Raw genomic sequence first — 24,724 nt, 5'->3', positions numbered from 1 at the left:
CTGCATCTTGTTTTTCAGGCTTCTGCTCATTTCAATAGAAGCAGTGCAAGAATCACTTCCACCTCTGCCAGTGGCTACTGTTAATCTATTAGTCCTTGTATCCCTCCCAACTAGCAGTTTTCCGACCCACCTAACACTGCCTCAATAGCATCAGCAAAAATTCTTGCACCCTTTCTATTTAAGTGTATCCCATCCCTGTAGAAGCAATCTCTCCTGTTAACAAGTACAGTCCAGGCTGAAAAAAATTCTACCCCTTGAGACTTGCACAATCCCTCCAGGGCCGAATTGATCGACAAGGCTCTCATCATATACTCCCTCCTATCGTGTCTTGGCAGAATTGCAGACACTTTCAAATTCAACCCTAATTCACGGCTTTTTTTCAACAGTGACCTGTACTTGCTAAGTAATTCCGCCGGTCTCCTACTCTTTATATCATTAGTGCCAACGTGTACAACTATATCACCTTTTGTGCCCTTAAAAGATGATATCCGCTCTACAACGTCATCAACCTTTGCCCCTGACAGACATACCCTGGTCCTATTCCACCTATCCTTTTTACAAAACATGTTCCCCGCTTCCCTGACAATAGAGTCACCGACAACTACTAGTTCCTGTGGGACCAGCACATTCTGCCTAGGGAGCTGCCTCTGTGTTGCCTGATGACCATAAAGCTAAAGTTTATAAAGCTATGTTATAAACTATACATATTTTTATTTAATTTTTAATACAAAAATTGAAAAACTAAATAACAAATATTAAACAAAACAATACAAAATAAACTATAAAATATTTGATTAACATGATGATTTAATTATAATCAATAACAGTTAAATGCAATAAATCACAAAACACATGATTTATGAACTCCTGTTAGGTTGAAAAAAGATAGGTAAAACGAAATTATTTACCTTTAGAGGGAGAATTTTTAATGTTTTATTTTTCATAATTTTATAAATTTAAAAAATTCAACCGTCTGTTATTCACGTACCACCAGATCTTTTTCCACGTACCACCAGTAGTGCTCATACCACCAGTTGAGAAATGCTGCTATAGAGTATTGTTCTAAGCGTGTGGTTATGATCTTTCATGGTTAGTGAAGAACTGAAAATAATTACAAAAAAAGTTTTTTTTTTTTTTTTTGTAGGAAATAAATTCAGATAATTTTTTTCTTTTTTTCAAAAATATTCATATCTTAAAAAAATGTAGGTGCCTGTTTTATTAAAAGGCATGGGATATTTGAAAAAATACATTATTGTGAAAGTTTTATTAAAGTTGATTAATGTTATGCATATTCAGAGTTTGCATGCTGTTATAAATATTTCAGCGATGAAACCAACAAGAAAACTCCCTTGAAAGGGATACTTTTTTTGCTTATAGAGGTTTGTTTGCCTGGAGATTTTATCTTATATTAGTTTTTTTTTTTTTTTTTTTTAACAAATGTATCCTTAAAAAAACAACTGAGGAATCATAAGGCTCAAAATAAATGATTACTGGTAGAATACACAACTACACAACATATTAGAACATAGAGGAAATGGGATTGCGTTGCACTACTTGTAGTGCAATGCAATCCCATTTCCTCTATGCTCTAATATGCAATAATTAAATGCAATAAATCAATCTTTTGTGATTGATTAAATTAAAATTATTTATTTCAGGTCCATTGGCTTACCAGCCTATTCCCTTCTCCAAAGCTGGTAATCCCATTATGAGCACTGTGGCATTTCTTGCTTCTGTTGTGGATCCTCGTGTAGCAGCTGCTGCTGCAAAGGCCGCAATGGGTAACTACCTCTTTTCTTATAATTTGGTTTATTTATTATGTTAAATATTATGAAATTTTGTACATCGCAACTTTTATGACATGGCTGTTTTAAAATGGGGAAGGAATATATATTTTTATTATTTACTTTAATGGGCATCCAAATTTTGGTGGTCCTTTTTGAAGTAGTCCCTGTTTGATGTAATATGCCTATTCCGAAGTTGCCATTACCCAAAAACTTTTGGAAAATTCGTTTTTTGACCTACCTTAAAAGTCACCCTGCTGCTTTGATCTCTGCTTCTGAATATATGGAATTACTTTTGGTGTATCTACAAGGGCTATTCAATAAAGAATGATCATAATTTTTAAGGAACAACTGTTACTGCTTGCTATTTCTAGCTGAGTTGTGGAATTTAAGACCAAACCAAGCTGCATCATGTAGCAACTGTGCAGTTGACTCACGCGCATGGTGTGACCTTGGTGGTCGATCAAGTTTATGCCTATCCAGTTTCGCTTATGTAACAATGGATGTGACACATGAAGAACATCATGCTGTTCTCATATTTTGTTTCCATTTCAAGAAAACATTTGCTGAAAGGTATGAAATGTTAAAAGGCTTCTGGAAAATCTGTGGTAATATATAGCACACCTCACAGGTGGTTTAGAATGCTTAAAGATGGATGTGATTCAGTCACAAAAATAAGCAGTCCTGGAGCTCCAACCACTGCTGTCAACCACAGAAACCATAAACACTGCTTCTGTAATCATGAGAGAAGATTGTCGTATGATGGTAAGGCAACTGGCAGAGATGTTGAGAATATTAGTAGGAAGCATGCACGGTATATTCCACAACCATTTTCATATGACACATGTTTGTGCATGCTGGATTCCAAGACTACTCATACTTCAGCAATAGTAAGTTCGCATGGAAGTTTGTCGGGAGCTGCAACAGATGGTTACTAAAGATGGCGAGTGTCTGCACAAGGTGATAACAGCAGATGAGTCATGGCTTCATCATTTTGATCCACAGGGTAAGCAACAAAGCTCTACATCATCGCCAACACTGAAAAAAATCAAAAGTTATCGCCTCTCAAGGAAAGGTTATGATCATCTTTTTTTCAAAAAAGATCGCTCACCCAGAAGTAGTTGTGATGGAAAGATGGTTTTTTTTTTTTTTTTTTTTTTTTGGTTTGATATCTTGACATCTCTGTAGAAATCATACAAATTTTGGTTTCAATCTGACAATTCATTTTTTTCTTTGTAGCACTGAACAAAGAATGAAGTGTCTCAATCGATAAAATGGAATACTTATCAGTGATTTGATTCTTCTAGCTGCAAGGGAAATCACTTAAAGCAATCCACAAAGAAATGGTCATTGTTTATGGAGAAGACTCCCCAGGTTACAGTGCTGTTGTTGCACATTGGTATAAACAGTTCAAATGTGGAAGAACCTCAGTGCACGATGAAGAACTCCCAGGATGCTCAGCAGCTACCATAACAGAAGAGAGTATTGCAAGAATTGGGGCATTAATCCTAAGTGATTGCTGTATTAGCATCAAAGAACTAGCTGTAGAGCTCCAAACAGTTGCATACATATAAAGTATTTACTAAATGGGTACCCAGAATTTTGACCTCTTACCAGAAGAATGAAAGGGCAATGTGCCAGGAAAAGCAAGGCGAGTTTGTTTTTTTTTTCATGGATAGTCACCATAGAAGAAACTTGGATCCATTACTATGATATCAAAACTAAGAAGATGTCAAAACAATGGAAGTATGCAGAATTAACCCACCCCCAAAGGGCAAAGGTGCAACCAAGTGCTGTCAGTTTTTTGGGATCAGCATGGTGTAATACTAACAGATTACCTTCAAAAGGGCTGTACTGTAACTGTGAAGTATTATTCCAACCTGCTCATAAAGCTATGCTGCTCCAAGAAAATAGATGGGGAAAGCTGTCAAAAGGTGTGCACCTGTGCCACGATAATGTTCCTTGCATCCTGCAGTGATATGTGTCCAAAAACATTTTGCTGACGATGATGAGGTGATTTCTGCTGCCATGTTATTGTTTGAAGGACAGTCAGAGGACTTTGGAATTGTATTGAGAGGTGGCAAAAATGTCATTTTGTCTTGTGTCTATGTTGAAAAAGGGTAATACATGGTATTTATTTCAACCTTCTCTCACAACTACTTCTGGGTGAGGCGCCTCCGTAGCCAGGTGGGCAGGAGCAGCAGTATGTAGCACACGCTTCTTGATTAGACTGGGGTTCGAGCCCGTGCCCACCAAATACGGAGGATGTGGAAAGGTCAGGGGATGACCACTGCATATCCCCGGAGCAATATGGCCTTAGTTGCTAATACTCCTAAAAATCAAATAACAAACAAACAAACTTCTGGGTGAATACAAATCTTTATTGACCTTTGGAAGTGTATTTCCAAAGGTCAATAAAGGTCCCCCCCCCATGCATTTCACAACTCAGAACAAACCACCCAATAACAAGTAGCAATGAATTCTGGACCTTTCAGCCTGCACAATGTGCAGATTTGCCCATGAATGCTTTTCTTCTGTATTAAAATTATCCACATTGTGTGTTTTCACCTGTGTTAAAAGTTTAAAGCAACAATTGAGTGTTCCACAAAAAGTGCCTAAATGAAGCATATAATGAAAGAAATTGACTTGTTTTTTCTGGAACAACGTGCCTTCATGTATTTTCTGAAAATTACATTCTACAGAAATTCAAAACTGTATTTCGTTGGACATCTTTCATTGGATATTGTTGGACATCTTGCAACAAACAAGTATCTTCTTTCATGTTCTGAGCCTTCAACCCATACATGATACCAAGTACTATAGCATACCTCTTGTGCTTGAGGTTTTCAATATAGATACACTGCTTGACAAATTGACAGAACACATAGAAAACGTTGTGTAATTTGAAGCTTGCAATGAAGTGGAACAAAATTTGGTATGGAGGTGTACCATAGAATAATGGTGAAATCAGGAGACAGTGAGAAACTTCGGACAGGTATAAGGGACATTTATAGGGGGTTGTATAAGAATTACTACAAAGGTCACACTACAGAAGTTGAGACAAGATGCTGAAAAATATCATCACATGACATGAGTATGACATATGGCTCTCCAATGGATAAACAGTCCTGACAGTGGTGAACCGTGCTCGATATAAGGATGTGTATAACATTCTGTGGCAACAAATCCTATTCTTCCACCAGCGTAGGTCACCAAGTGATTGAGGAGTTGGCTGTCAGCATGCAATGCGACACCCAAGGGCATCTCATATATGTTCGATCAGATTTGAGTCTGGTGATCATGCTGGTCACGGCAGTCATTGGATATCTTTAGTTTCAAAATATTCCTTCACCACTTCAGCTCTGTGTGCAGTGGTGTTGTTGTGCATGACGAGAAAATCTATGCCAACTGCACTACTGAAATGCGACACATAGGGTTTGAGGATCAGTTTTCCATACCTCTGTGCAGGTATGGTACCCCTATCAAAAACATGTAGGGGTGCGGCTATTGATCATTATTCTGTCCCACGTGAGAACACTACCTCCACCATAAGTGTCCCTTTCTTTGATGTGTTGGAGGAATGGTACTGTATTCCTAATCTCCAGATGAAACATCTAGGATCTGTTTGTAGGCTAAAACAGGACTCATCAGAGAGCAGACCTGTACTCTGTACCCCCAAATGTCAGTGCTCCAAGTCACATGTTTGTGGCACCAATTTTGACAAGCTGTGCAGTGTTTTTGGGTTAATGGGATAGAAACCACTGGCTTCCTTGCATAGAGTACACTTGAATTGAGCCTTCTTAACACAGTCCACAGGTGAAAACATTTTCAAAAAATTGAAAATGTTTTCACCTGTGGCTGCAGTAACATTAGCATTTAAGCAATATCTGAAATCAAACTTTAGCATTAATAGGTTGACCTGAAACAAATGCAGCATCAGCACTTGACCTGTACCATGCCATACATGCAAAACTAAAAGGAAACCATATTACTGATCTCACTGATTTTTTTAGTGAACTGGCTATGTCACATCTCTGATTCCATGTAATGTTCATTTAGTCAAACATACATTTCTTGTGTAAATGCAGAAAACATCTCATAACACTACAGGAACATAATTTTTTATATTGTTCACATTAGCTATATTTTATGGTGCTAGTTTTAAACTCAGAATGCATACCAGATAGGACTGCCCACATGGCTGCAGGCCACACAAAGTGAAGAAGTGGACTGCATGTAGGTTGTGGGTTGTACACTCCCTTACATAACTCCCCCATCATATGTCTGTCTTTTTTGTACACATTGTATTCACCATATGGTGAATGCAATGTATATATTTGAATATTTAATTTTGGCATCCCTTATGTCTTAATGGCACCCTGTTTCTGATCTCCACGTAATGTTTGTATTAGATGAGTTTACCAATACTTCCAATTAATCAAATTATTTATTTACAATACTCCTAGCATTAGTGTACAAGCAAGTATATGTGTGCCTATGTAGGCTCTTAGTAACTCTAATATAGAAATGCTCTTCAGGTTACTGTATGTCTCAATAGAAGCAGCATAAGAATTAATTTCACCTCTGCTTGCAGCTGTCATTAAACTATTGGTCTGAGTATCCCCTCCCAAAACTTAGTTTTCCAAATCACGTAATACTGTCTCTAGCATCTATACTGCTCTATCATCAGCAAATATTCTTGCACCCCTTCTATTTTAAGTGAATCTCATCCCTATAAAAATAGTCTCAACTGTTAACAAGCACAAACCATGCTGAGAAAAATTCTACTCCATGAACCTTTGCGCCCTCTTTCTAGGTCCGAATTGATTGTAAAAGTTCTCATCATGTACTCCCTACTGTCAAGTCTTGACAAAATTCCAGGCACTTTCAAATTTAATCCTAACTTGCAGTTTTTTCCACAACATTTCTCTGTTCTTATTAAATAAATTTTCAGATCACCTGTGATGATATCACCTTTTTTGTATCCTATTACACCTATCTGTTTTGCACAATATATTTTCCCCTTTCCCAACAATAGAGTTATGACAGTGGCTCTTCAGGTGGGACCAGCACTTTCTTCCACTAGGGGTCCTCTGTTGTCCAGTGTACATGTGTTGTCTCAAACATTGAGCTGGGCATTAAACTATACAGCAAGTATAGCTTCTTGAGTCCTTCATTGCATTTCCTTTAGTGCCATTAATCCTGTTCTTCAAGCTCTCATATTTGCTTATCAGAATATTGAATTTGCACTTAATCTCCTAATGCTCTCCATCAAAAACACAAAAAGCATCCCTTTTGGTTGTATCATGTCCTGCTACATATGGCTCTGTAACCATGCAGTAAGTAGTGCACATTGTAAAAAAAAACAAAAAAAACCCTGTCCTTGGCAGTTTCCCTGAACCAAAACATTACCGCTACCCTGAGTTCTTCTTTTCTGGATCTGAGGTGTGATTTTAGCTTAAATTTAAATTAAAATACCACGTTAAACTAAGAGATATGCAAGTACAGTAAAAATGCTCCTGGGGTACTCTAGAAGTTGCACATAGAATTTATGAAATTTGTGTGAGTCTGCTATGAGCTTTCTATCTTCATTTACTTCCATTTAATTATTCTTCATAAAAGCAAGCAATTGTATAGTGCATGTCTTGGATATTGTTGTAAGCAGTACATATAAGAAGTACTGCCAAATGAATGAATGAATGAATGGAATAATAATTTATTATTGTTTACCTTGTAATCCTAGATAATCCACTATATTATATAAAATATCCAATAATTTTTGCACACTTTTACTTGCACTTATAATTTTTCGATATTTACCTGCTTATGTGTTTCCCATACTTCTTTCAAGGTTGATTTACTGCATTTACTAAACTGACTTTTGCATTGTTGTCAGCAGTGCTTATCTATAGTGATAGGGGTTGGATTCTTTAAAAGGTAGAGGGATGAAATAATGAAAGGTAGATGACTTATGAAGTATGCAAGGCCATAACATTAATAATTCTGTATCTGAGGTGTGATTTTAGCTTAAATTTAAATTAAAATACCACATTAAACTAAGAGATATGCAAGTACATTTACATTAAAAGCTAATGTATCTGGATAATATTATGTTGGCAGTTATAAAGTTTATTCTTTTTCAATTTGTTGATTCAAACTAATAATGTTTGCTAAAGAATTTTAAAAGAAATACTTGTGAACTGGCTGATTAAAAAGACAAATGCCTTGGTGTAAAGATATTGAATAAAGTTTTTTTGAAGAATATTTGCATGGAAAAATGGATTTGTGTGATATGAATCTTTTTGAGGTAAGAGAAGTTTTTATTTCAATTTTAATGATCAACACTCCAAGAATGGGAACTGTGAAATGTGAAGTAACTTTGAAACAAATAAATATTCTCATTTTATTTAGAGTGGAAGGGTGCTATCATCTGCTAAGAACTTGTATGCATCTTCATTTGTAAACTGTTAGCTGTTTACAGCTTTTATAAGCTGCAAGTAGCTAACAGAGCCTCATTTTATGTACTGAGCCACATTAAAAAAAATCACAGTTCATAATTTAAATTGTTAAAATTTAGTATATAGACTTAAGAAAAACAGTTGTAATGTTAAATTTATTATGGAAAATGAAAACATGGTTATATCATTTCAAATAAAATTTTAAACACTTGAACCAAGAAATAAATACTGCAAAATAATTAAAGCTGCTTGTAGGATTATAGTTAATTTGAAATGATATAGCCATTTTAATTTTCCATAATAAATTTTGTCCAGACCTCCTCCCGATATGATTTTTTAATTTTAAGTTGCATATTTACATGTTCTTTTGGATTTGCCGATTGGAGCAGTTAACGTATAAATCTGCACTTTGTTTATTATGTTTATTTATTCCATAGAGGGCAGTAGCCAATAGTGTATTTTATCTTTATTCATTATTCCTCTTAATGTTTGAGGACATCCAGTGATATTTTGATAAGATAGCAATCAGTAGTTGAAATAACCCTTTTTGCAGGGTTTGCAAGGGCTGATGTCCCTTGAAAAGATAGTGATTTAGGCTCTTTGTTACTTTATAGTTTATTTGGGTGGTATTTTATTTTAGTGGCACTCATTCTTTGGGTATGGGCATGTGCCTCTTTGGGTGACGAGGTGGGATTGAGTAATGCCATTTTTTTTTTTTTTTTTTTTTTTCGTTTTTTGTTTTTTATTTTGTATAGCAGTGGTGAGGTTCATAGGAATAAAAATAGCATGTTGCCTATTTTTATTCCTATGAACCTCATCACTGTATACGAATATTTACACAGAAGTAAAAATAGCACCTGTAACCTTATCAACAGCTTTAATTATTGCACTATATTTATTTTATGGGTCAAGTGTCTTTTAAAATTTAGTTCTAATGTTAATTATACCCTTACAGAATTGCATAAATGAATATTAAACAATATTTTTATTATTCTTATATTGATGCAGTGAACAGTAGTGGCAGAATTCTCTGCTACTTTGGCTCTCATCTTTGAGTAATTTCCAAGGCCAAGTAAGGAACAGTTTTGCTTGCTACTTTATGAGATAAATCCAAATAATAACTGCACTATTAATTTGAAACAAAAAAGCTGACAAGAATAAATAATGTTTGAGTAATTAAAAGTCTACTTAACTGCTTTAAAAAATGTCTCAAAATCAGTAGCTGACATGTGTGCTTATCTTACTTGCTTTACAAAATATTTTTAGAAACACACATATGCAATATACAGACATAATACATTGGCACTTCATACCCTTGTTTGCCAAAGAAGGTCAATAATTTTGCACAAATCAATTTAAATTTCCTCCTCATTTTTATCTAAATTGAGTTGATAATTTATGTTAATTCAGTTTAGATAACTGCACCTGCATAGATTATGTAAGCAGATAATATACTAGTCAGCATGTTGTCATTATACATTATGCTCATGATAAGCTGAAATTATTTTGCAGCGTTTTCCTGTGGTTGTCCTCATGATCTAAATATTAATCTTCATACAAGTAAACAAGATAGTATGAACCAGAGCTGTAATGCTATTATGTTTACTTGTATTTTACAAATACAAGTGAACATAATAGCAAAGTTTTATTATGGTGCTTTGAAGTGCCACAATACAACTTGGCTGGAAATTAAAATATACAAATAAGGAACATGTCGATCAGTGTCATGCATTTTATTTTGTAGATTTATTACAAAAACATCTCATCATCTCATAACATCATATGCGGAATGAAAGTTAAAACAATAGAATTCATTGTTAGCATAGGAATGATCTCTTTAGAATAGATATTTTTCTTATCCATTGTTATCAAAATGGCAGTAAAAGAGGCATGTGATGCAAGAAAGCAAGCGTATGAGCTTATGTAACATGAGCGAAAAAAAAAAAAAAAAAATTCACACAATCATTCCCTCTAAAAGGTTGTCCAGTTCCTCCTTGAATTTATTTAAGCTATCAATTTCCACAATGACAGGTGGAAGTTTGTTCCAGAAAATAAACCACCTGCTGGCTAAAGGAAAATTTCCGCACATCTATTCTATAGCTGTCTTTCCTCAATTTGAATTTATTCCCCCTTAGGTTTGTAATCTGAGCAAGCAGAAGAATCCCATCAGAATTCAGCGTGCTCAACCCATTCAAGGCCTTACACACCTTAATCAGATCACCTCACAGGTGCCTAGTCTCCAGCTGCTGCAATTTGCAGAACTTAAGCCTCTCTTGGTAAGAGGACCCCTTCGTTCCCCTCACCAATCTTGTTGCCCTTCTCTGTACATGCTCAAGCAAACCTACATCCTTCCTAAAATGAGGCCTTCACACCTGTATGCAGTACTCAAGTCATGGCCTGACCATTGCCTTATACAAAGGGATAATCACCTCCTTTTTCCTGCTAGCAAAATTCCTGTATATTATTGACAAAACCCCATGACCTGCTCTTGCAGCCTGTCTGCATTGCTCAGAAAACTGCCTATCTGACTGCACAATTACTCCCAGGTCTTTTTCATTTTCTACCACCCTAAGTGTAGTACCACACATTTGGTATGTTCCTCTGGGGTTACTTCTACCCCATATGCAGTACTTTGCATTTGTCAATGCTAAACTTCAGTTGCCACTTCTTAGCCCATCTGCCCCAATTTTCTAGATCCTGTTGCAGTAGCACACTGCTATTACTGTCATTAACAACCCTGCCAACCTTTGTATCATCTGCAAACTTCAACACTAAACCTGATATACCTTCATCAATAACATTGATATATATATACAAAACAACAGTGGGCCAACACTTAACCCTGTGGGCCTCCACTAATAACATTAGTCCATGAAGAGCAGCGTCCATTGATTACCACTTTCTGTCTTCTCCCACTCAAGCATCCTTTTATCCATTGTAGCAACTTACCCTTAATACCATTCTGCTCCAATTTGTACAGTAGTCTTCCATGCGCAACAGTGCCAAAAGCTTTCCTGAAATCCAAGTATATGATATCAAAATTATTTTTTGCATACAGTTCCTTTGTAACCACATCATAATATCCTATCAAATTTGTCAGACAAGACTTTCCCTTAACAAACCCATGCTGTGTCTGAATTATTGCTGCAGTCTTGACTAGATGATCCTGCAATGCATCTTTAACCAGTGACTCCATTATTTTACTCAGAACAGTAGTTAAACTAACTGGTCTGTAATTACTCTGTCCCCCTTCGATCCCCCCTTTTTGAATTGTGGATACATTTGCACATCTCCAGTCTGTGGGGACTTCCCCTGAGTCCAAGGATGCTCTCATAATTATGGCTAAGGGTTTGCTTAGTTCCTTTGCCATCTCCTTTAATATAACTGGATAGATCTCATCCACCCTAGGAGCGTTTCTTAAATTTCTCCTCCACTTTGCTCTCAGTTATTACAAAATCATTAAGCATGCTGTTACAGTTTGATAAACTTCTGGCATATTCCTCCCTTAATAACTCCTCATGTGCAAATGTAGATGCAAAATACTCATTCAGTTTGTTAATTATCTGAGTACTAATGGTAACCATTCAATATCAGTGCCTTCATTCCTTTGCCGCATATTGAAGTGATAAAAAACTAGATGCATTTCAGTTGCTTAATTATATATTAAAAACTAGTTTAGTTGATTTATGGTAATAGAAGATGGATATAATTTACTAAATTCTGATTCCACTCATTATATTATCTCTTAGAGGAGTTTGCCAAGATAAAAGATGAGGTTCCTTCAGCTCTCCTTGATGCTCATATAAAAAATGTGGAAGCAGCAGCTGCAGATGGCAATGCTGATCCTAAAGCTGGTCTGGCCATGACTGGAATAGCAGGAACTATGGAAAAAGAGGAAGGTATATTGTTTCAGTATTAGTGTTAGTAGTGGCAAATTATTCAAGAAAGCAAGCTTATACAGCATCAGCCAAAAACGAGTGCTTTTCATTTCACCTATCCGTCCCCCTCCACCAGTTTGTATTTTTATATGTATAATAATTACTGTGCACTTTCTTTGATCAACTGGCATTTTTGCATTAGCTTCTGATGCATTATCCTGGTGGCATAATAATATTAATGATGATGCATAAATATATAATAACTACAGAAGCTCTTTAGTTAAAGGTCATATACTCCAAGGAGTCTAAAATAAGTAATTGCCTGGAAGCATTCAACTCATGCTAACTACATTTGGATACACCAAGCATATATGACCAAAACATTAAGATAAATTAAAATAAAATAAAATACAGTAAAATTTTGATGTTAAAATAAAAATGCACAATCAACTGTAGAGTTAAAAGGGATAAAAATATAGATAAAATTAAATACATAAGACTGAAAATATAAAAGAAATATACAGTTTGTATGTACACTATATATAGCATACAGAAGAGAATTATCCATTAAAAAGTGTGCAAGCAGAGTTGGATGTGGATGATTCTATGCAAGTGAAGAATGCACATAAAATAGAGCTTCTTTTCCATGCTTGTAATCATCTGTGGTTGATGACAAGTGCAATACCTTATGGAACTGTCTCTATTATAACATAATAATGATTTTAATAACTTTAGAGGAAATAGACTTTTTTAGATACTATTTGTAGATATAGGTGGAAAAATAGTTTGTTGTGTACAGTAATTGGACATACATCATGCACATTTCATGAGGATTTGGAAAGATTGTTATTCATTATTACTGATGCAGGGATCCTTCATATCCACCAACTTCTCCCCTACGAGCTGGAAGTCAGAATGACTCTTGTAGTGCAGTTTCTTGCACAAATGGATGAGAGGTGGCCATGGAAAATAATGAACAGTCATTTTAATTTGATGAATCACTTAATGTCCATAACTAAAAGATTTGAGCAAAACCATTATTATAACATAATATTGCTAATGTTCAGAGCTTTTAATGATTTAATTTCATGTAAAGTTACATGCTACACAGGAACATGCACTCTTTCACTGTTGTGCAGTTTAAAGCAGAATTTATATTAATTTATTTTTTTTAACATCCCTGACATAAATAACAAAACAATTTCTTTTTGGGGTACAATGGAACACAACAATTGACGCGATGCACTAAAACAAACTAAACATTTCTTTCTCTCTCTCTCTCTTTTTTTTTTTTTTTTTAAATTAGCGGCGGGTGTGGAGACAGCAGGGTTGCAATATGCAATATAATAGATACATTAATCTCCCAATGACGACGACTTATAACGCCACTTCTTGTCATCGCTTATTTCTGACTTGCAAAACATATGTTTATGCCTATTCTAGTTATTACTTGAATTTTATGATTTTTGGTTGATTATTTTTTTATTTGGAGTCTTGAAGTGTGTCCTGGTAAATTGAGAGTCTGCTGTGTATATATATATATATATATATATATTATTATTTTATCTTTCTATTGTGGTTTATTGTGTTTATTTTCTTAATTACGGGTGTTTTCTACTCATAGGTATTATGGTTAATACATTACTGGTCTTTAAGCTAGCCTAAACTCGGTTATCTTAAATGCCCAGGGCCTATTCATTTATTATTTTTCAACTTGTTACGTATTGCTAAAGAAATTGTCATATTAATTATAGATGAAAAACTGTAGCAATACTACTTTATGACAAAATGATAAAATATTAAACATTTTTATACATTTATTGTATTACATCTTTATACATATTTGTATTACATCACATGGTCGTCAATCCCCTACTAGTAGGGGATTGACGACCATGTGATGTAATACAAATATGTATAAAGATGTAATACAATAAATGTATAAAAATGTTTAATATTTTATCATTTTGTCATAAAGTAGTATTGCTACAGTTTTTCATCTATAATTAATATGACAATTTCTTTAGCAATACGTAACAAGTTGAAAAATAATAAATGAATAGGCCCTGGGCATTTAAGATAACCGAGTTTAGGCTAGCTTAAAGACCAGTAATGTATTAACCATAATACCTATGAGTAGAAAACACCCGTAATTAAGAAAATAAACACAATAAACCACAATAGAAAGATAAAATAATAATATGTACTCTGTTCGTACCCGGGCATTGCTAAAACAGCTACTGGGACAACAGAAAAATCTAGAAATAATTTAAGGAAAACCACTATAAAAGTATATTAAAAGTAAAATACAACATAAATTATCATATTACTAAAGAATAATATATATATATATATATATATATATAAAATGATAAAGGTGCAATGAAATTACTGAAAGTCTTAGTAAACAGGAATGAGAAATTAAAATATATATAAGACTGGGTTATCGATCCGGGTACAGTAAATATAGAAAAAAACCGGCAACCATAATGAAAAATAGACAAAAAGGTAATTATTTGTGTATTTGGTAGAGGAGTTGAGCTAGCAGGTGTAATAACCATGGAAGAATTGAGAGAACCTGTATGCTAAAAAACAAATTACCTGAAATAAAATGCAAATAATATAAGCATAATTATTGCAAGTACCTAAAGCTGTGGTTCCTAGAACTTTAATTACTTCATCCTAGGAACCACAGCTTTAGGTTTATAATTATATAATCAATTTTTATGCTTATATTATTTGCATTTTATTTCAGGTAATTTGATTTTTAGCATACAGGTTCTCTCAATTCTTCCAAGGTTATTACACCTGATAGCTCAACTCCCCTACCAAATACACTGATAATTACCTTTTTGTCTATATATATATATATATATATTATTTTTTTTTTTTTCTAGACAAGAATTTGATGGCTGAATTCCAAACTTTTTTCAGAATGGTTTCACATTGACTTTTTTGTAAACGAAATAAAATCATTCAGAGTAAAAATTAAAAGCAAATGAAATGAGGGCATAAGGAATTTTTATTGTTACATAATTTCCCTTCGTGTCATTTCAGTGAAATTTTATCAAGTGAAAATAACAACCTGAAATAACTTTTCTTACCTCCTAATACCACTACCCATACAACCAAGGATTAGAGAGTCATGCTCTGCTGTTAATGTTTATATCAAAGGAAACACTTGGCGACAAGGTTTTTTTTTTTTTTTTTTTTTGGAGGATTCCAACAAGAGGAGAAAAGACACTGGCTAATATTAGAAATTATTATATAAAAAGTGCAGCTTACAACTAGTAGCAAGATCATACCTGCAGTATATCCAAAACCATAATAATTAAACCATAATAAAACCATTTGAAGTAAAACAGAGTACAAATAATAAATACATTGGAAAAGCCATTAAATGATGACAAAGGTAAAAGTGTCAAAATGTGTTGCATAACAGTGACAAAAAGGATATTAATTTAGAAGATAAAAGAGCAACATCGTTTCAAAGGAGAAAAATCTGTGGGTGAAAGGGATGCAAAGGAAAAGAATAAAGTAAAGAAGTTAAAAGGCAAAAGTTTCTTGATATTCTTGTTCATTTTGCTAATTCTGACAAGGAATACAAAATATTTCCATTCTCTAAGAGAAGTGTTTTTTTTTTTTTTTTTTTTATGAAAACCCCAAACACAAGAGGTATTAGAACCTATAGTACTTAGTACCTTGCTCGGGTTGGAGGTTGAGAAGACAAAAGAAGATATTTGTTGACATTAGACTTGAACTTCTGTAGACTGTAATTTTCAGGAAAGACATATGAAGGAAGGTTGTTCCAGAAAACAGCAGTTGAATGAATAAATGAGAAAGATGAAAAGTTGGTTCTGTGAGTTTGAAGTTGGACAGTAAATGGATGTTGGCTGGTGGCGGCACGTGTTCGGACTGTTTTGACAGTGAGAACAGGAATTATAGAAGCCAATTCAGAAGAACAGTGCCCACGGAAGTATCTGTAGAAAAGGCATGCAGCAGAAACAGTGCATCTATGAGACAGAGAGTGGAGAGACTGTTAAAGAGGAAAAAGTGTAAAGTGTTCATTGTGTAACGGCCCAAGGGGTTTCCCCCATCTCCGTGTTGTGTACTCTGTTTGTGAAACACAGAACACTGTGAAGGCCAGAGATTTTAAAAAGTGTAAGGTACATGTTTATGTTGTGTAGTGTCATGTTGTGTTGTTCCTCTGACCTTTTAGCCGTTGGGCCCCTAGTGGGACCCTCCCCGTTGCCCACACTTAACCCCGAAGAGGCAGGTCAGTCATAGAGGATCTCATTAGAAGTAATTACTCTGGCAGGCCCTGCCACCTAATTTCCTAAGATTTCAGTGGCAAGGGCCTAAATAAATAAAAAAAAATAATAATAAATAAATAAATAATAATAATAAAAAAAAAATAAAAAATAAAAATAATAATAAAATAAATATATAAATAATAAAAAATAAAATAAATAAATAAAATAAAAAATAAAAAAATAAAATAAAAAAAATAAATAAATAAAATAAAAAAATAATAAAAAATCAATAAATAAATAAAAAAAATAATAAATAAATAAAAAAAAATCTGTTAAAGAGGAGTCATTAATTAACCAAACTGCCATTCTTCTGAATGGTTGTTTGTTGTTTGTTTGTTATTTGGTTTTTAGGAGCATTAGCAACTAAGGCCATATTGCTCCGGGATATGCGGTAGTCATTCCCTGACCTTTCCGCATCCTCTGTATTTGGTGGTGACGGGCTTGAACCCAGGTCTAATCAAGAAGCGTGTGCTACGCACTGCTGCTCCTTCCCACCTGGCTACGGAGGCTCCCTCTTCTTAATGGAATCTAGAAGCCTGAGAGAGGTTTTGGGGGCACTGCCCCAGATGTGGGAACAATATTCCATGGTAGGGCGGATTTGCGATTTGTACAGCGTGAACAGCTGTTTGGAAGAAAAGTAACGCCAAGAGCAAAAGAGAAAATCAAGTTTTTTAGATGCAGAGGGACTAGGTACATCATATTAAATTTAACAGAGTTTATTGTTTAAAAAAATCATATCATATGTAGTCTGTTTTACTTGAACACTATATTCCATTCTGTTTTGCATATAAACATATCCATAGCTGAGTGGTCAGGAGCAGGAGTGCAGTAGTACATGCTGTTTGAGTAGACCGGGGTTCAAGCCCTGACTGCCAAATACGGTCGATCTGTCAATGCGCACTGGACCAGCGTGGCAGATTATGGTCCATTTCCCTCAGCATGAATTGTTGAGGAGGCTTTCATCCTGCAGTGGGTTGATAATGGCTGCAGTTTACCTTTTTTTTTTTTTTTTTTTACCATCTAAATTAATGTATATTGCTGGATTTTGAGTGAATAAATTGCTTGTTTTGTTGAACTGTGACTTAAATATTTACGTACAGTGCAACCTTGACATAACATGCCTTTTCATATTATGGTTTTGGATATACTGCAGGTATGATCATGTTCCTCAAAACAAATTATGAAAACAAAAGTAGTGCATTTGAAGATCTAGCAATTTCATATTGGAAACTGGAAAAAAGGAATACTGTGTATGCTCTATACATATATCTGTATTTATGTATATCTACTGCTCAGATATACCCCAAATTCAAATCCACACTGAAACAACAATTTGACATGCCGAGTTCATTAAAAGAAACGTGACAAAAGAATTGGTGACAGTCAGTTTAAACATGTTTAAAAAAGAAAAAAATTCCAGCAGCTCTATTAGCAATCAGGCGCCTCCGTAGCCAGGTGGGAAGGAGCAGCAGTGCGTAGCATACGCTTCTTGATTTAGACCGGGGTTCGAGCCCGTCACCATCAAATACGGATGATGCGGAAAGGTCAGGGAATGACCACCGCATATCCCCGGAGCAATATGGCCTTAGTTGCTAATGCTCCTAAAAACCAAATAACAAACAAACAAACAAACTATTAGCAATCATAGAGGTATGTAGCTGCCCAAGGTGGTTACTTTTAAAACTGTTAAAAGCCATTTCTCATAATGAGATAATCATTGGCATAAGTATGATCTTCTGTGCTCAAAAATAAAAACTTGAACAATGCTCATATTATTTTATATTCTGTTATTTTAACTTTCATATATTATTTTTATGAAACAAATCTTTAATTTTAATTCATGCAGAAGAAAGTGGAGAGAAAGAAGCAAAAGAGAATGTTCCAACCCATCAACAACCACGTACAACAGAAGTTAAACTTGAGAAACCAGTTCAACAAGAAAAGGTCTGAAATTCTTTAATTTGCATCTTTATGTTTTTAGATATATTAGAATGTGATACTCAAATTTTCAAATTAGAATGTCATTTGATACTCAAATTTTCCTGGAAACTAACAAAAGATTACAGCTCTTCCATTGTCAGATGCCCTTTTTGTCTTACTTAGAAGGTGCCCTCCACAATGGTATTGTGATTTCGTCACTCATCACTCATTTGGAGAGGTTTCAGTTCAAATTATACCAGAGACTGGAGGAATTCTAAAGGCCTCTGATCAGGGCTGTAGTTAGCTTATCTAAGGCAGATGGAGTGGAGTTTCTCAGGAAATTATTTCTAATTTTTCAGCATACTCTGGAAAACTTTCATTCCATATGAATTGTATTCTGTTATAGTCATTTGAGTTATATTCCTCTTATAGTCATGCTGTTCTTCGGAACATTGTTAGTAGTGATCTTTTAATTTGTTGTGAATTGGCAAAAAGGTTAAATTAATCAATTAAAAGAGAGTACCTGGTTATATAATGAGATAATGTTGTTTCCAGCAACGTATCCCCTTGTTTCTCTCACCAAACTTTCACACTTTTTTGAGGTAAACCACAAGTGCATTCAGTGTGACATGATACTGTGGCATAGTGTCACCAAATGGCACTGGAGAGTGACACGAGTTTAAAAAAAAAAAAAGTTACTGAAGTTAACTTGGAGCAGTTTTTTTTTTTTTTTTTTTTTTTTTTTTTGCTTAAACAGTCATTTGATGTGACACAGAGTCTGTTGTGTGCAGAATGTATTGTTCACTTCAGAAAAAAAAAAAAAAAAACAGGAATTTATACGTTATTTTACTTTTGTTAAGCTAAGAAGTACAGCTGAGCAATAAGCAATAATTCTGTTTTAACACTAGGATCCTTAAACAGTCTTCTGAATATATTTTTATGTTGGAAAACAGTTATAGTTAAAATAACTCATGCATGAGTTATTTTAATTATAGCTTAATAGCTTTAGATATTGCCTGATGAAATGGAGAAAAATGAAGTGAAACAAGGTATGAAATCTAATGGTTGCAAAGATAGATGGTAGATAAAGATTAAAATTTGGTGAGAGAAGCATGAAGATAATTTCAGCCTTGTATTTATTAATGTCTTTAGACAGCTAAAACAGTTAATATATGTTTTAAATTCAAAATAACAAAGTTACTTCATTTAAACTTGTCTTTATTCAGCAAATTAGGTCTTGTAGTGTTTAAGTTAAAGTGATACACTAGAAAAGAGTACATCTACATAACACAGCATCAGCCCATGACCACTGCCTATGTGTAGGCAAAATACACATAGTACAATGTGGACTAGATGCTAATGTGCTTGTATAAATAACAACACTAATTTAGGAGATAAGTTGCATTAATTAGTCCTAACCTTCTTTTAATATATATAGTATAGTTGTTTGAAAATTCATGTCTCGTCTGTTTCTGAAAAGAAACAGAAAAGACACTAATTCATAACTATTTTCTTTTATTAACTAAACCATAGCTTAGCAGAAAATGTTTAGAAAATTTTTATTCTTAGAAGTGGGAAGCTCTGCACTTGTGTGCAGGCACCACCAATCATAGACTCATAGTCTTGATTGGTAGCGCCTCAGTTGATATTGGTCACTTTGGGAAGTTGGCTTTATTTGAATTTAATATTAACAAGCATGGTAAGCACCAGTATTTTCATTTCGTCATGTAAGTCAAATAAGCATTAGCTGTGAACTTGTAATATAGAGGAATAAGAATTGCTAAAAATAAAATTGAAATGAAATAGGCACAAAAAGTAGAGAACACAATAGAGCAAACAAAGTAGATCAAGAAGTGAAAAGATGATTTATCTTAAATCTAACAAGCAGAATGCTTAATGAGAAAAGAAGAGGAAAATGAAATAAAATAAAACCTTTCTGATTGAATAAATTTTAGATTTTTGATCAAATGAAAAACTAAAGTTCTGTTGAATAAAATTGACCTTATAATACTTAGTGTGAGAAGAATCGTGTAAAGCTATTTTAGCACTGTCTCTGTGCATAGGTAATAGTTAGGCCTCATGGTTCAGCACTAATAACTTCTCCATTGTCTCACTTCTTGAATAAGTTGTTTTAGAAATGCTTACATTAACAATTCCTGTATGTGACTTCTTGATCTCAGCATTATTCATAATGGTCGTAACAGTAGAAGATGCTAAATTTAAGGTCTTGCTCACCAGATTTCATACAACAAATAACGTCCATTTTCACTTCAGTCGCTAGAGATTTGCGGCTTTTTTTAACATGTGCAGGAACATGATTGCAAAGACATGCTTGGAAGACATGGTTGCACAATTTATTTAAAATAATAAGGCAGTAATGAACACAGGAAATTATTACACTTCCTCACAACACGTGCACACTGGTGGATGAGGAGAAAGCAACTGATGTAGACACTAGCGCATGTAAATTTTTTTATTTTTTCATTATTATTTTAAAAGGGCATTAATGTGAAAGTGTGTAAATTGAAGCGTCATAAAGCATGAGCAGGGCCTACCTGTATATTATGTATGCTTAGTATGTTAAATAAACATATATTTTCAAATTACTATTTTTATTTTAGTGTCCTGCACCAGTATAGTACAATAATAATATAAACATATACTCAGTATTACCATATGCGATATGTATAATAAATTGTTGACAGGAGCAATTAATCATCTTTATTGACTTTTCTCCCTATGATACCCACTTTATAGTGGACCACTCTATAGAGGAAACATAGTATATCATCCCATTACCACCTGCTATTTCGTTTCACTGTATATTCTAATAATATAGGTGAATAATGCTTTTATTAATGATTTCATTAAATGTGGAATCCAAGAGATTTCTTGACATTTACAAGGACTGTCTTATTAAAAAGTGGGAATTGTGAACTTCTGCTTTATAACTTTAAAAGAAACTGACCTTGACCTCAATACTCTTAATTTGCTATTATAGCCAAAATATTAATGTTGGATTGTAAAACTGAAAATATACAGTATTTCTGGGCATAAATTTATTTTTTTTTTATCAGATCAAGTAGTCTATTTCCAGAGAAGTGTTCTGCTTTTTTTTTTTGGAAGCTCACTGATTGAATGATAGGAAAGCTCACCATAAACAAATTGGAATTGAAATTTAGTTGAATTGACACTTAACAGAAAGAAAAACCAGTCTTCTTTGAGAAAGAAAGAAACTTTAATTTTAGGAAGAATCTATTTTAATTATGGGACTGATTGTTATCACTAAGAATAACTGAATTGAAGGTAGCTGTACTTCATTCACTCTCCTGATTTTGCTTGATGCCTTGCCAAAATCACCTATTGACTTCATAAAGTACAAGTATATGCTTTATCTGCACATAAGAATATGACACATATTTATTCTTATATCATATAAAATAAATATGAAATGATACTTCAAATACTATTACATAGAACGAATGAGATCTGTGTGTGTGTGTTCTCTTTTGTTAATTTAAAGTATTTGTTTTGAATTATCAGTTTGTAATAAATACTTTATTTTCAGTATTAAGCTTTTTCTAAATATGTTTAGATTGAATTATTGAAAATTAGAGACATGAACTAATATATTTATATAAAAGATAATAACCATTTCTTTCCCTGATGCAATTTTCTCCCCCATTTCTCAAGTTTATAAAATTGTTATTCATTTTTAGCAAGCTGAACTTTACATTTTCCTATAGTTCAGTTTAGAAATTGAAAGTATAGTTAGTCTGAATTTTGACATTATTTCATTTTAAGGAAATCAGTTTTTGTAAAGGATTACTTCAGTGTTGCTGGATACATTCCCATTTAATTTGTGTAAGAGATATATATGAGGTATATGTAAAGATAAAATCATCATAAGTTTCTTTATAGGTTGAGGAAATGGAAGTCGATCAAGGAAGAATAGGAAAAGAAAATGAGAAGGATGTCCCAGCCGAATTTAAACAAGATGAAGATCACCAACCACAGATGAAAATTGAACAAGATTCTGGAGAAAATGGTGAGAAAGAAGAAAGTGAGCAGCCACCAGAAGAGGAGGAGGAACAGCAGCAACAACCCAAAAAACCTGAAACAGAACGGGATAGATTGGTCAAAGATGCACATCTTTCCACAGCTGCTGCAGCTGCTTTAGGTGCTGCTGCTGTGAAAGCTAAGGTGAAAATTTTCTGTTGTCATTATTACATAATTTCATAATAATTCTCTAATTCAATATCAGATTATTCAAAATGTGATCTATTCTGAAGTCACTGAAGTCACTACAGTTCTTCCACCAGCAATATAGAGTTTTATGTGCATTTGGTACAAATTTTTGAAATACATCTACAATGAAATTTGAAATCCCGGTTGGGTCTTGCAATTTGTGAACAGCTTGTTTAATTCAAAAATCTGCCAAAACCAACTACTGACAAACATTGTTATAACAAAATTGTGTGTAGCTAAAATTTTGCTGGCATACTGCATATAATATCATTATACTACACTATATGATACAGTGTGCCTCCGTAGCCAGGTGGGAAGGAGCAGCAGTGCATAGCACATGCTTCTTGATTAGACCAGGGTTCGAGCCCGTCACCACCAAATACGGAGGATGTGGAAAGGTCAGGGAATGACCACCGCATATTCCTGGAGCAATATGGCCTTAGTTGCTAATGCTCCTAAAAAAAACCAAATAACAACAACAGACATATAACTATATGATACCTTTTAAATTTTACATTTCTATTCTTTCCCAAGAATTGTATATGGAATCATGAAGAATTCATGTACAGCAGTTCCCGCTTTACGAGTTCCCTGGTTTACTAGTTCTTTTTTTTTTTTTTTTTTTTCAAATATCAAGTATCAACAGAATCGAAAATATGAATATTAATTGAAATTAATAAATGCAAAACATTCATAATTATGACATTTCAAACAACAGGTTGCGGTAATGTATTGTATAGCATGGCTGTACAATACAATACTACTGTGGCTTTATTTGTTCAGGTTCTCATTTGTCCAACTCTTAAAGAATTTTGGAAAGAATTCCATATTTTAGATTCAATCAAGATAATAAAATGAGCCTCTGACAAAATTACAGAGAAGAACATGAAGGGTGTTTGGGATAAACTGTCATCAGTTTATTGATAATTTTGAAGGATTTCAAGGACCAGCAGAGATCATACAAAATGAAACAGAAGCAGGCGTTAATATTGCTAACCAATTGAAGCTTGAGGTTTCTACAGCTGATGCCACTGATCTGCTTCAAGCACACAATGGAGCGTTCACAAATGAAGACCTCCTTGAAATGGCAAAATATGAACAAGCTGAGGAAGAAGAAGATTTAGCACCTGAAACTCCTGTTTGTTCCTTCACTCTCAAAGGGCTTAACAAAGCTTAAATGCAGAAAAAGTAATTGAGATTTTCGAGTCACAAGATTCAAATTTTGAGTGCACTAAAAAAGTTGGTACAGGTTTTAAAAAATGCTTATGCATGCTATCGTGAAATTTATAAGGAAAAGAGAAGACTGCCTTGGAAACAAGCAACTCTTGAAGCATTTCTGAAGAAATGTTTCAAGATGACTCTTTGTGCTTCCAACAAACTAATGAGTGCCGAGCCTACAATAAGTAGAACCATCAATGAGTGTGCATTTAGTCGATGATGATGAAGTGTAAACATTCTTTAACATTTGTATGACAAATAATTTCTTTAATTATTATAATTTGCTTGATTTTTAAGGGCTATGTTTTCATTTCTTTGGATAAATAAATCAATCATTGTTTAAACATAAACTGTTGCTTTGTTGACCTTTATTTAACATTATTATGGTCAAATTTCATTGTTGAGAATGTAACCCCTGTTTTTAACATTGTCTATGGGAAAATATTCCCGCTTTATGAGTGCACGTTACGAACGAATTAACACGTAAAGTCGGGAACTACCTGTAACTTGTGCTAGGAATGCACATGTATAATTTCCCACTGCAGGTGCTGTGTATTCATCATGGCTAGGTATTCAGTTTGAGAAATTACAAAAAATAAATATTTTTCAGAGAAAAAAAACGTTCATGTTGTAAGATTTAAAAAAAAAAAAATTTTTTTTTTTAAGGGATTCACATAGAGGAATGCAAAACCATTGTCATGACTGCATTTAATAATGAAGATTGCCAAGTTTCATGTTTGCCACCATGACAGTCATAGCTGTAGAGCTCAATGTATATGTATGTACTTAGAGAAATTCAATGTCGTTAACATTAGTAGAGGCATATAATGCAAGAATGCAAGCTTATACAGCATCAGCCAAAAGAAAAAAAAAAAATTCACACAATCATTTGCCCTAAAAGTTTG

General features: G+C 33.9%; 1 protein-coding gene across 1 annotated transcript in view; it reads left to right on the top strand.

Annotated features, from left to right (window-relative positions):
* The window catches only part of mor (SWI/SNF- related protein mor), a 385,701-nt gene that overhangs the window by 255,319 nt on the left and 105,658 nt on the right, over positions 1-24,724 (top strand). Inside the window, exons 20-23 of the mRNA XM_090390116.1 lie at positions 1,659-1,781; positions 11,992-12,141; positions 18,280-18,377; positions 22,275-22,556. Coding sequence (XP_090246242.1) covers positions 1,659-1,781; positions 11,992-12,141; positions 18,280-18,377; positions 22,275-22,556 — 653 coding nt within the window. The remainder of the gene's footprint in view (positions 1-1,658; positions 1,782-11,991; positions 12,142-18,279; positions 18,378-22,274; positions 22,557-24,724) is intronic.

The sequence above is a fragment of the Mastigoproctus giganteus genome, chromosome 2 (assembly GCF_048544385.1).
Source record: "Mastigoproctus giganteus isolate SK-2022 chromosome 2, ASM4854438v1, whole genome shotgun sequence".
In the NCBI taxonomy this organism is placed as follows: Eukaryota; Metazoa; Arthropoda; class Arachnida; order Uropygi; family Thelyphonidae; genus Mastigoproctus; species Mastigoproctus giganteus.
This window is presented reverse-complemented; position numbering and strand designations above follow the sequence as displayed.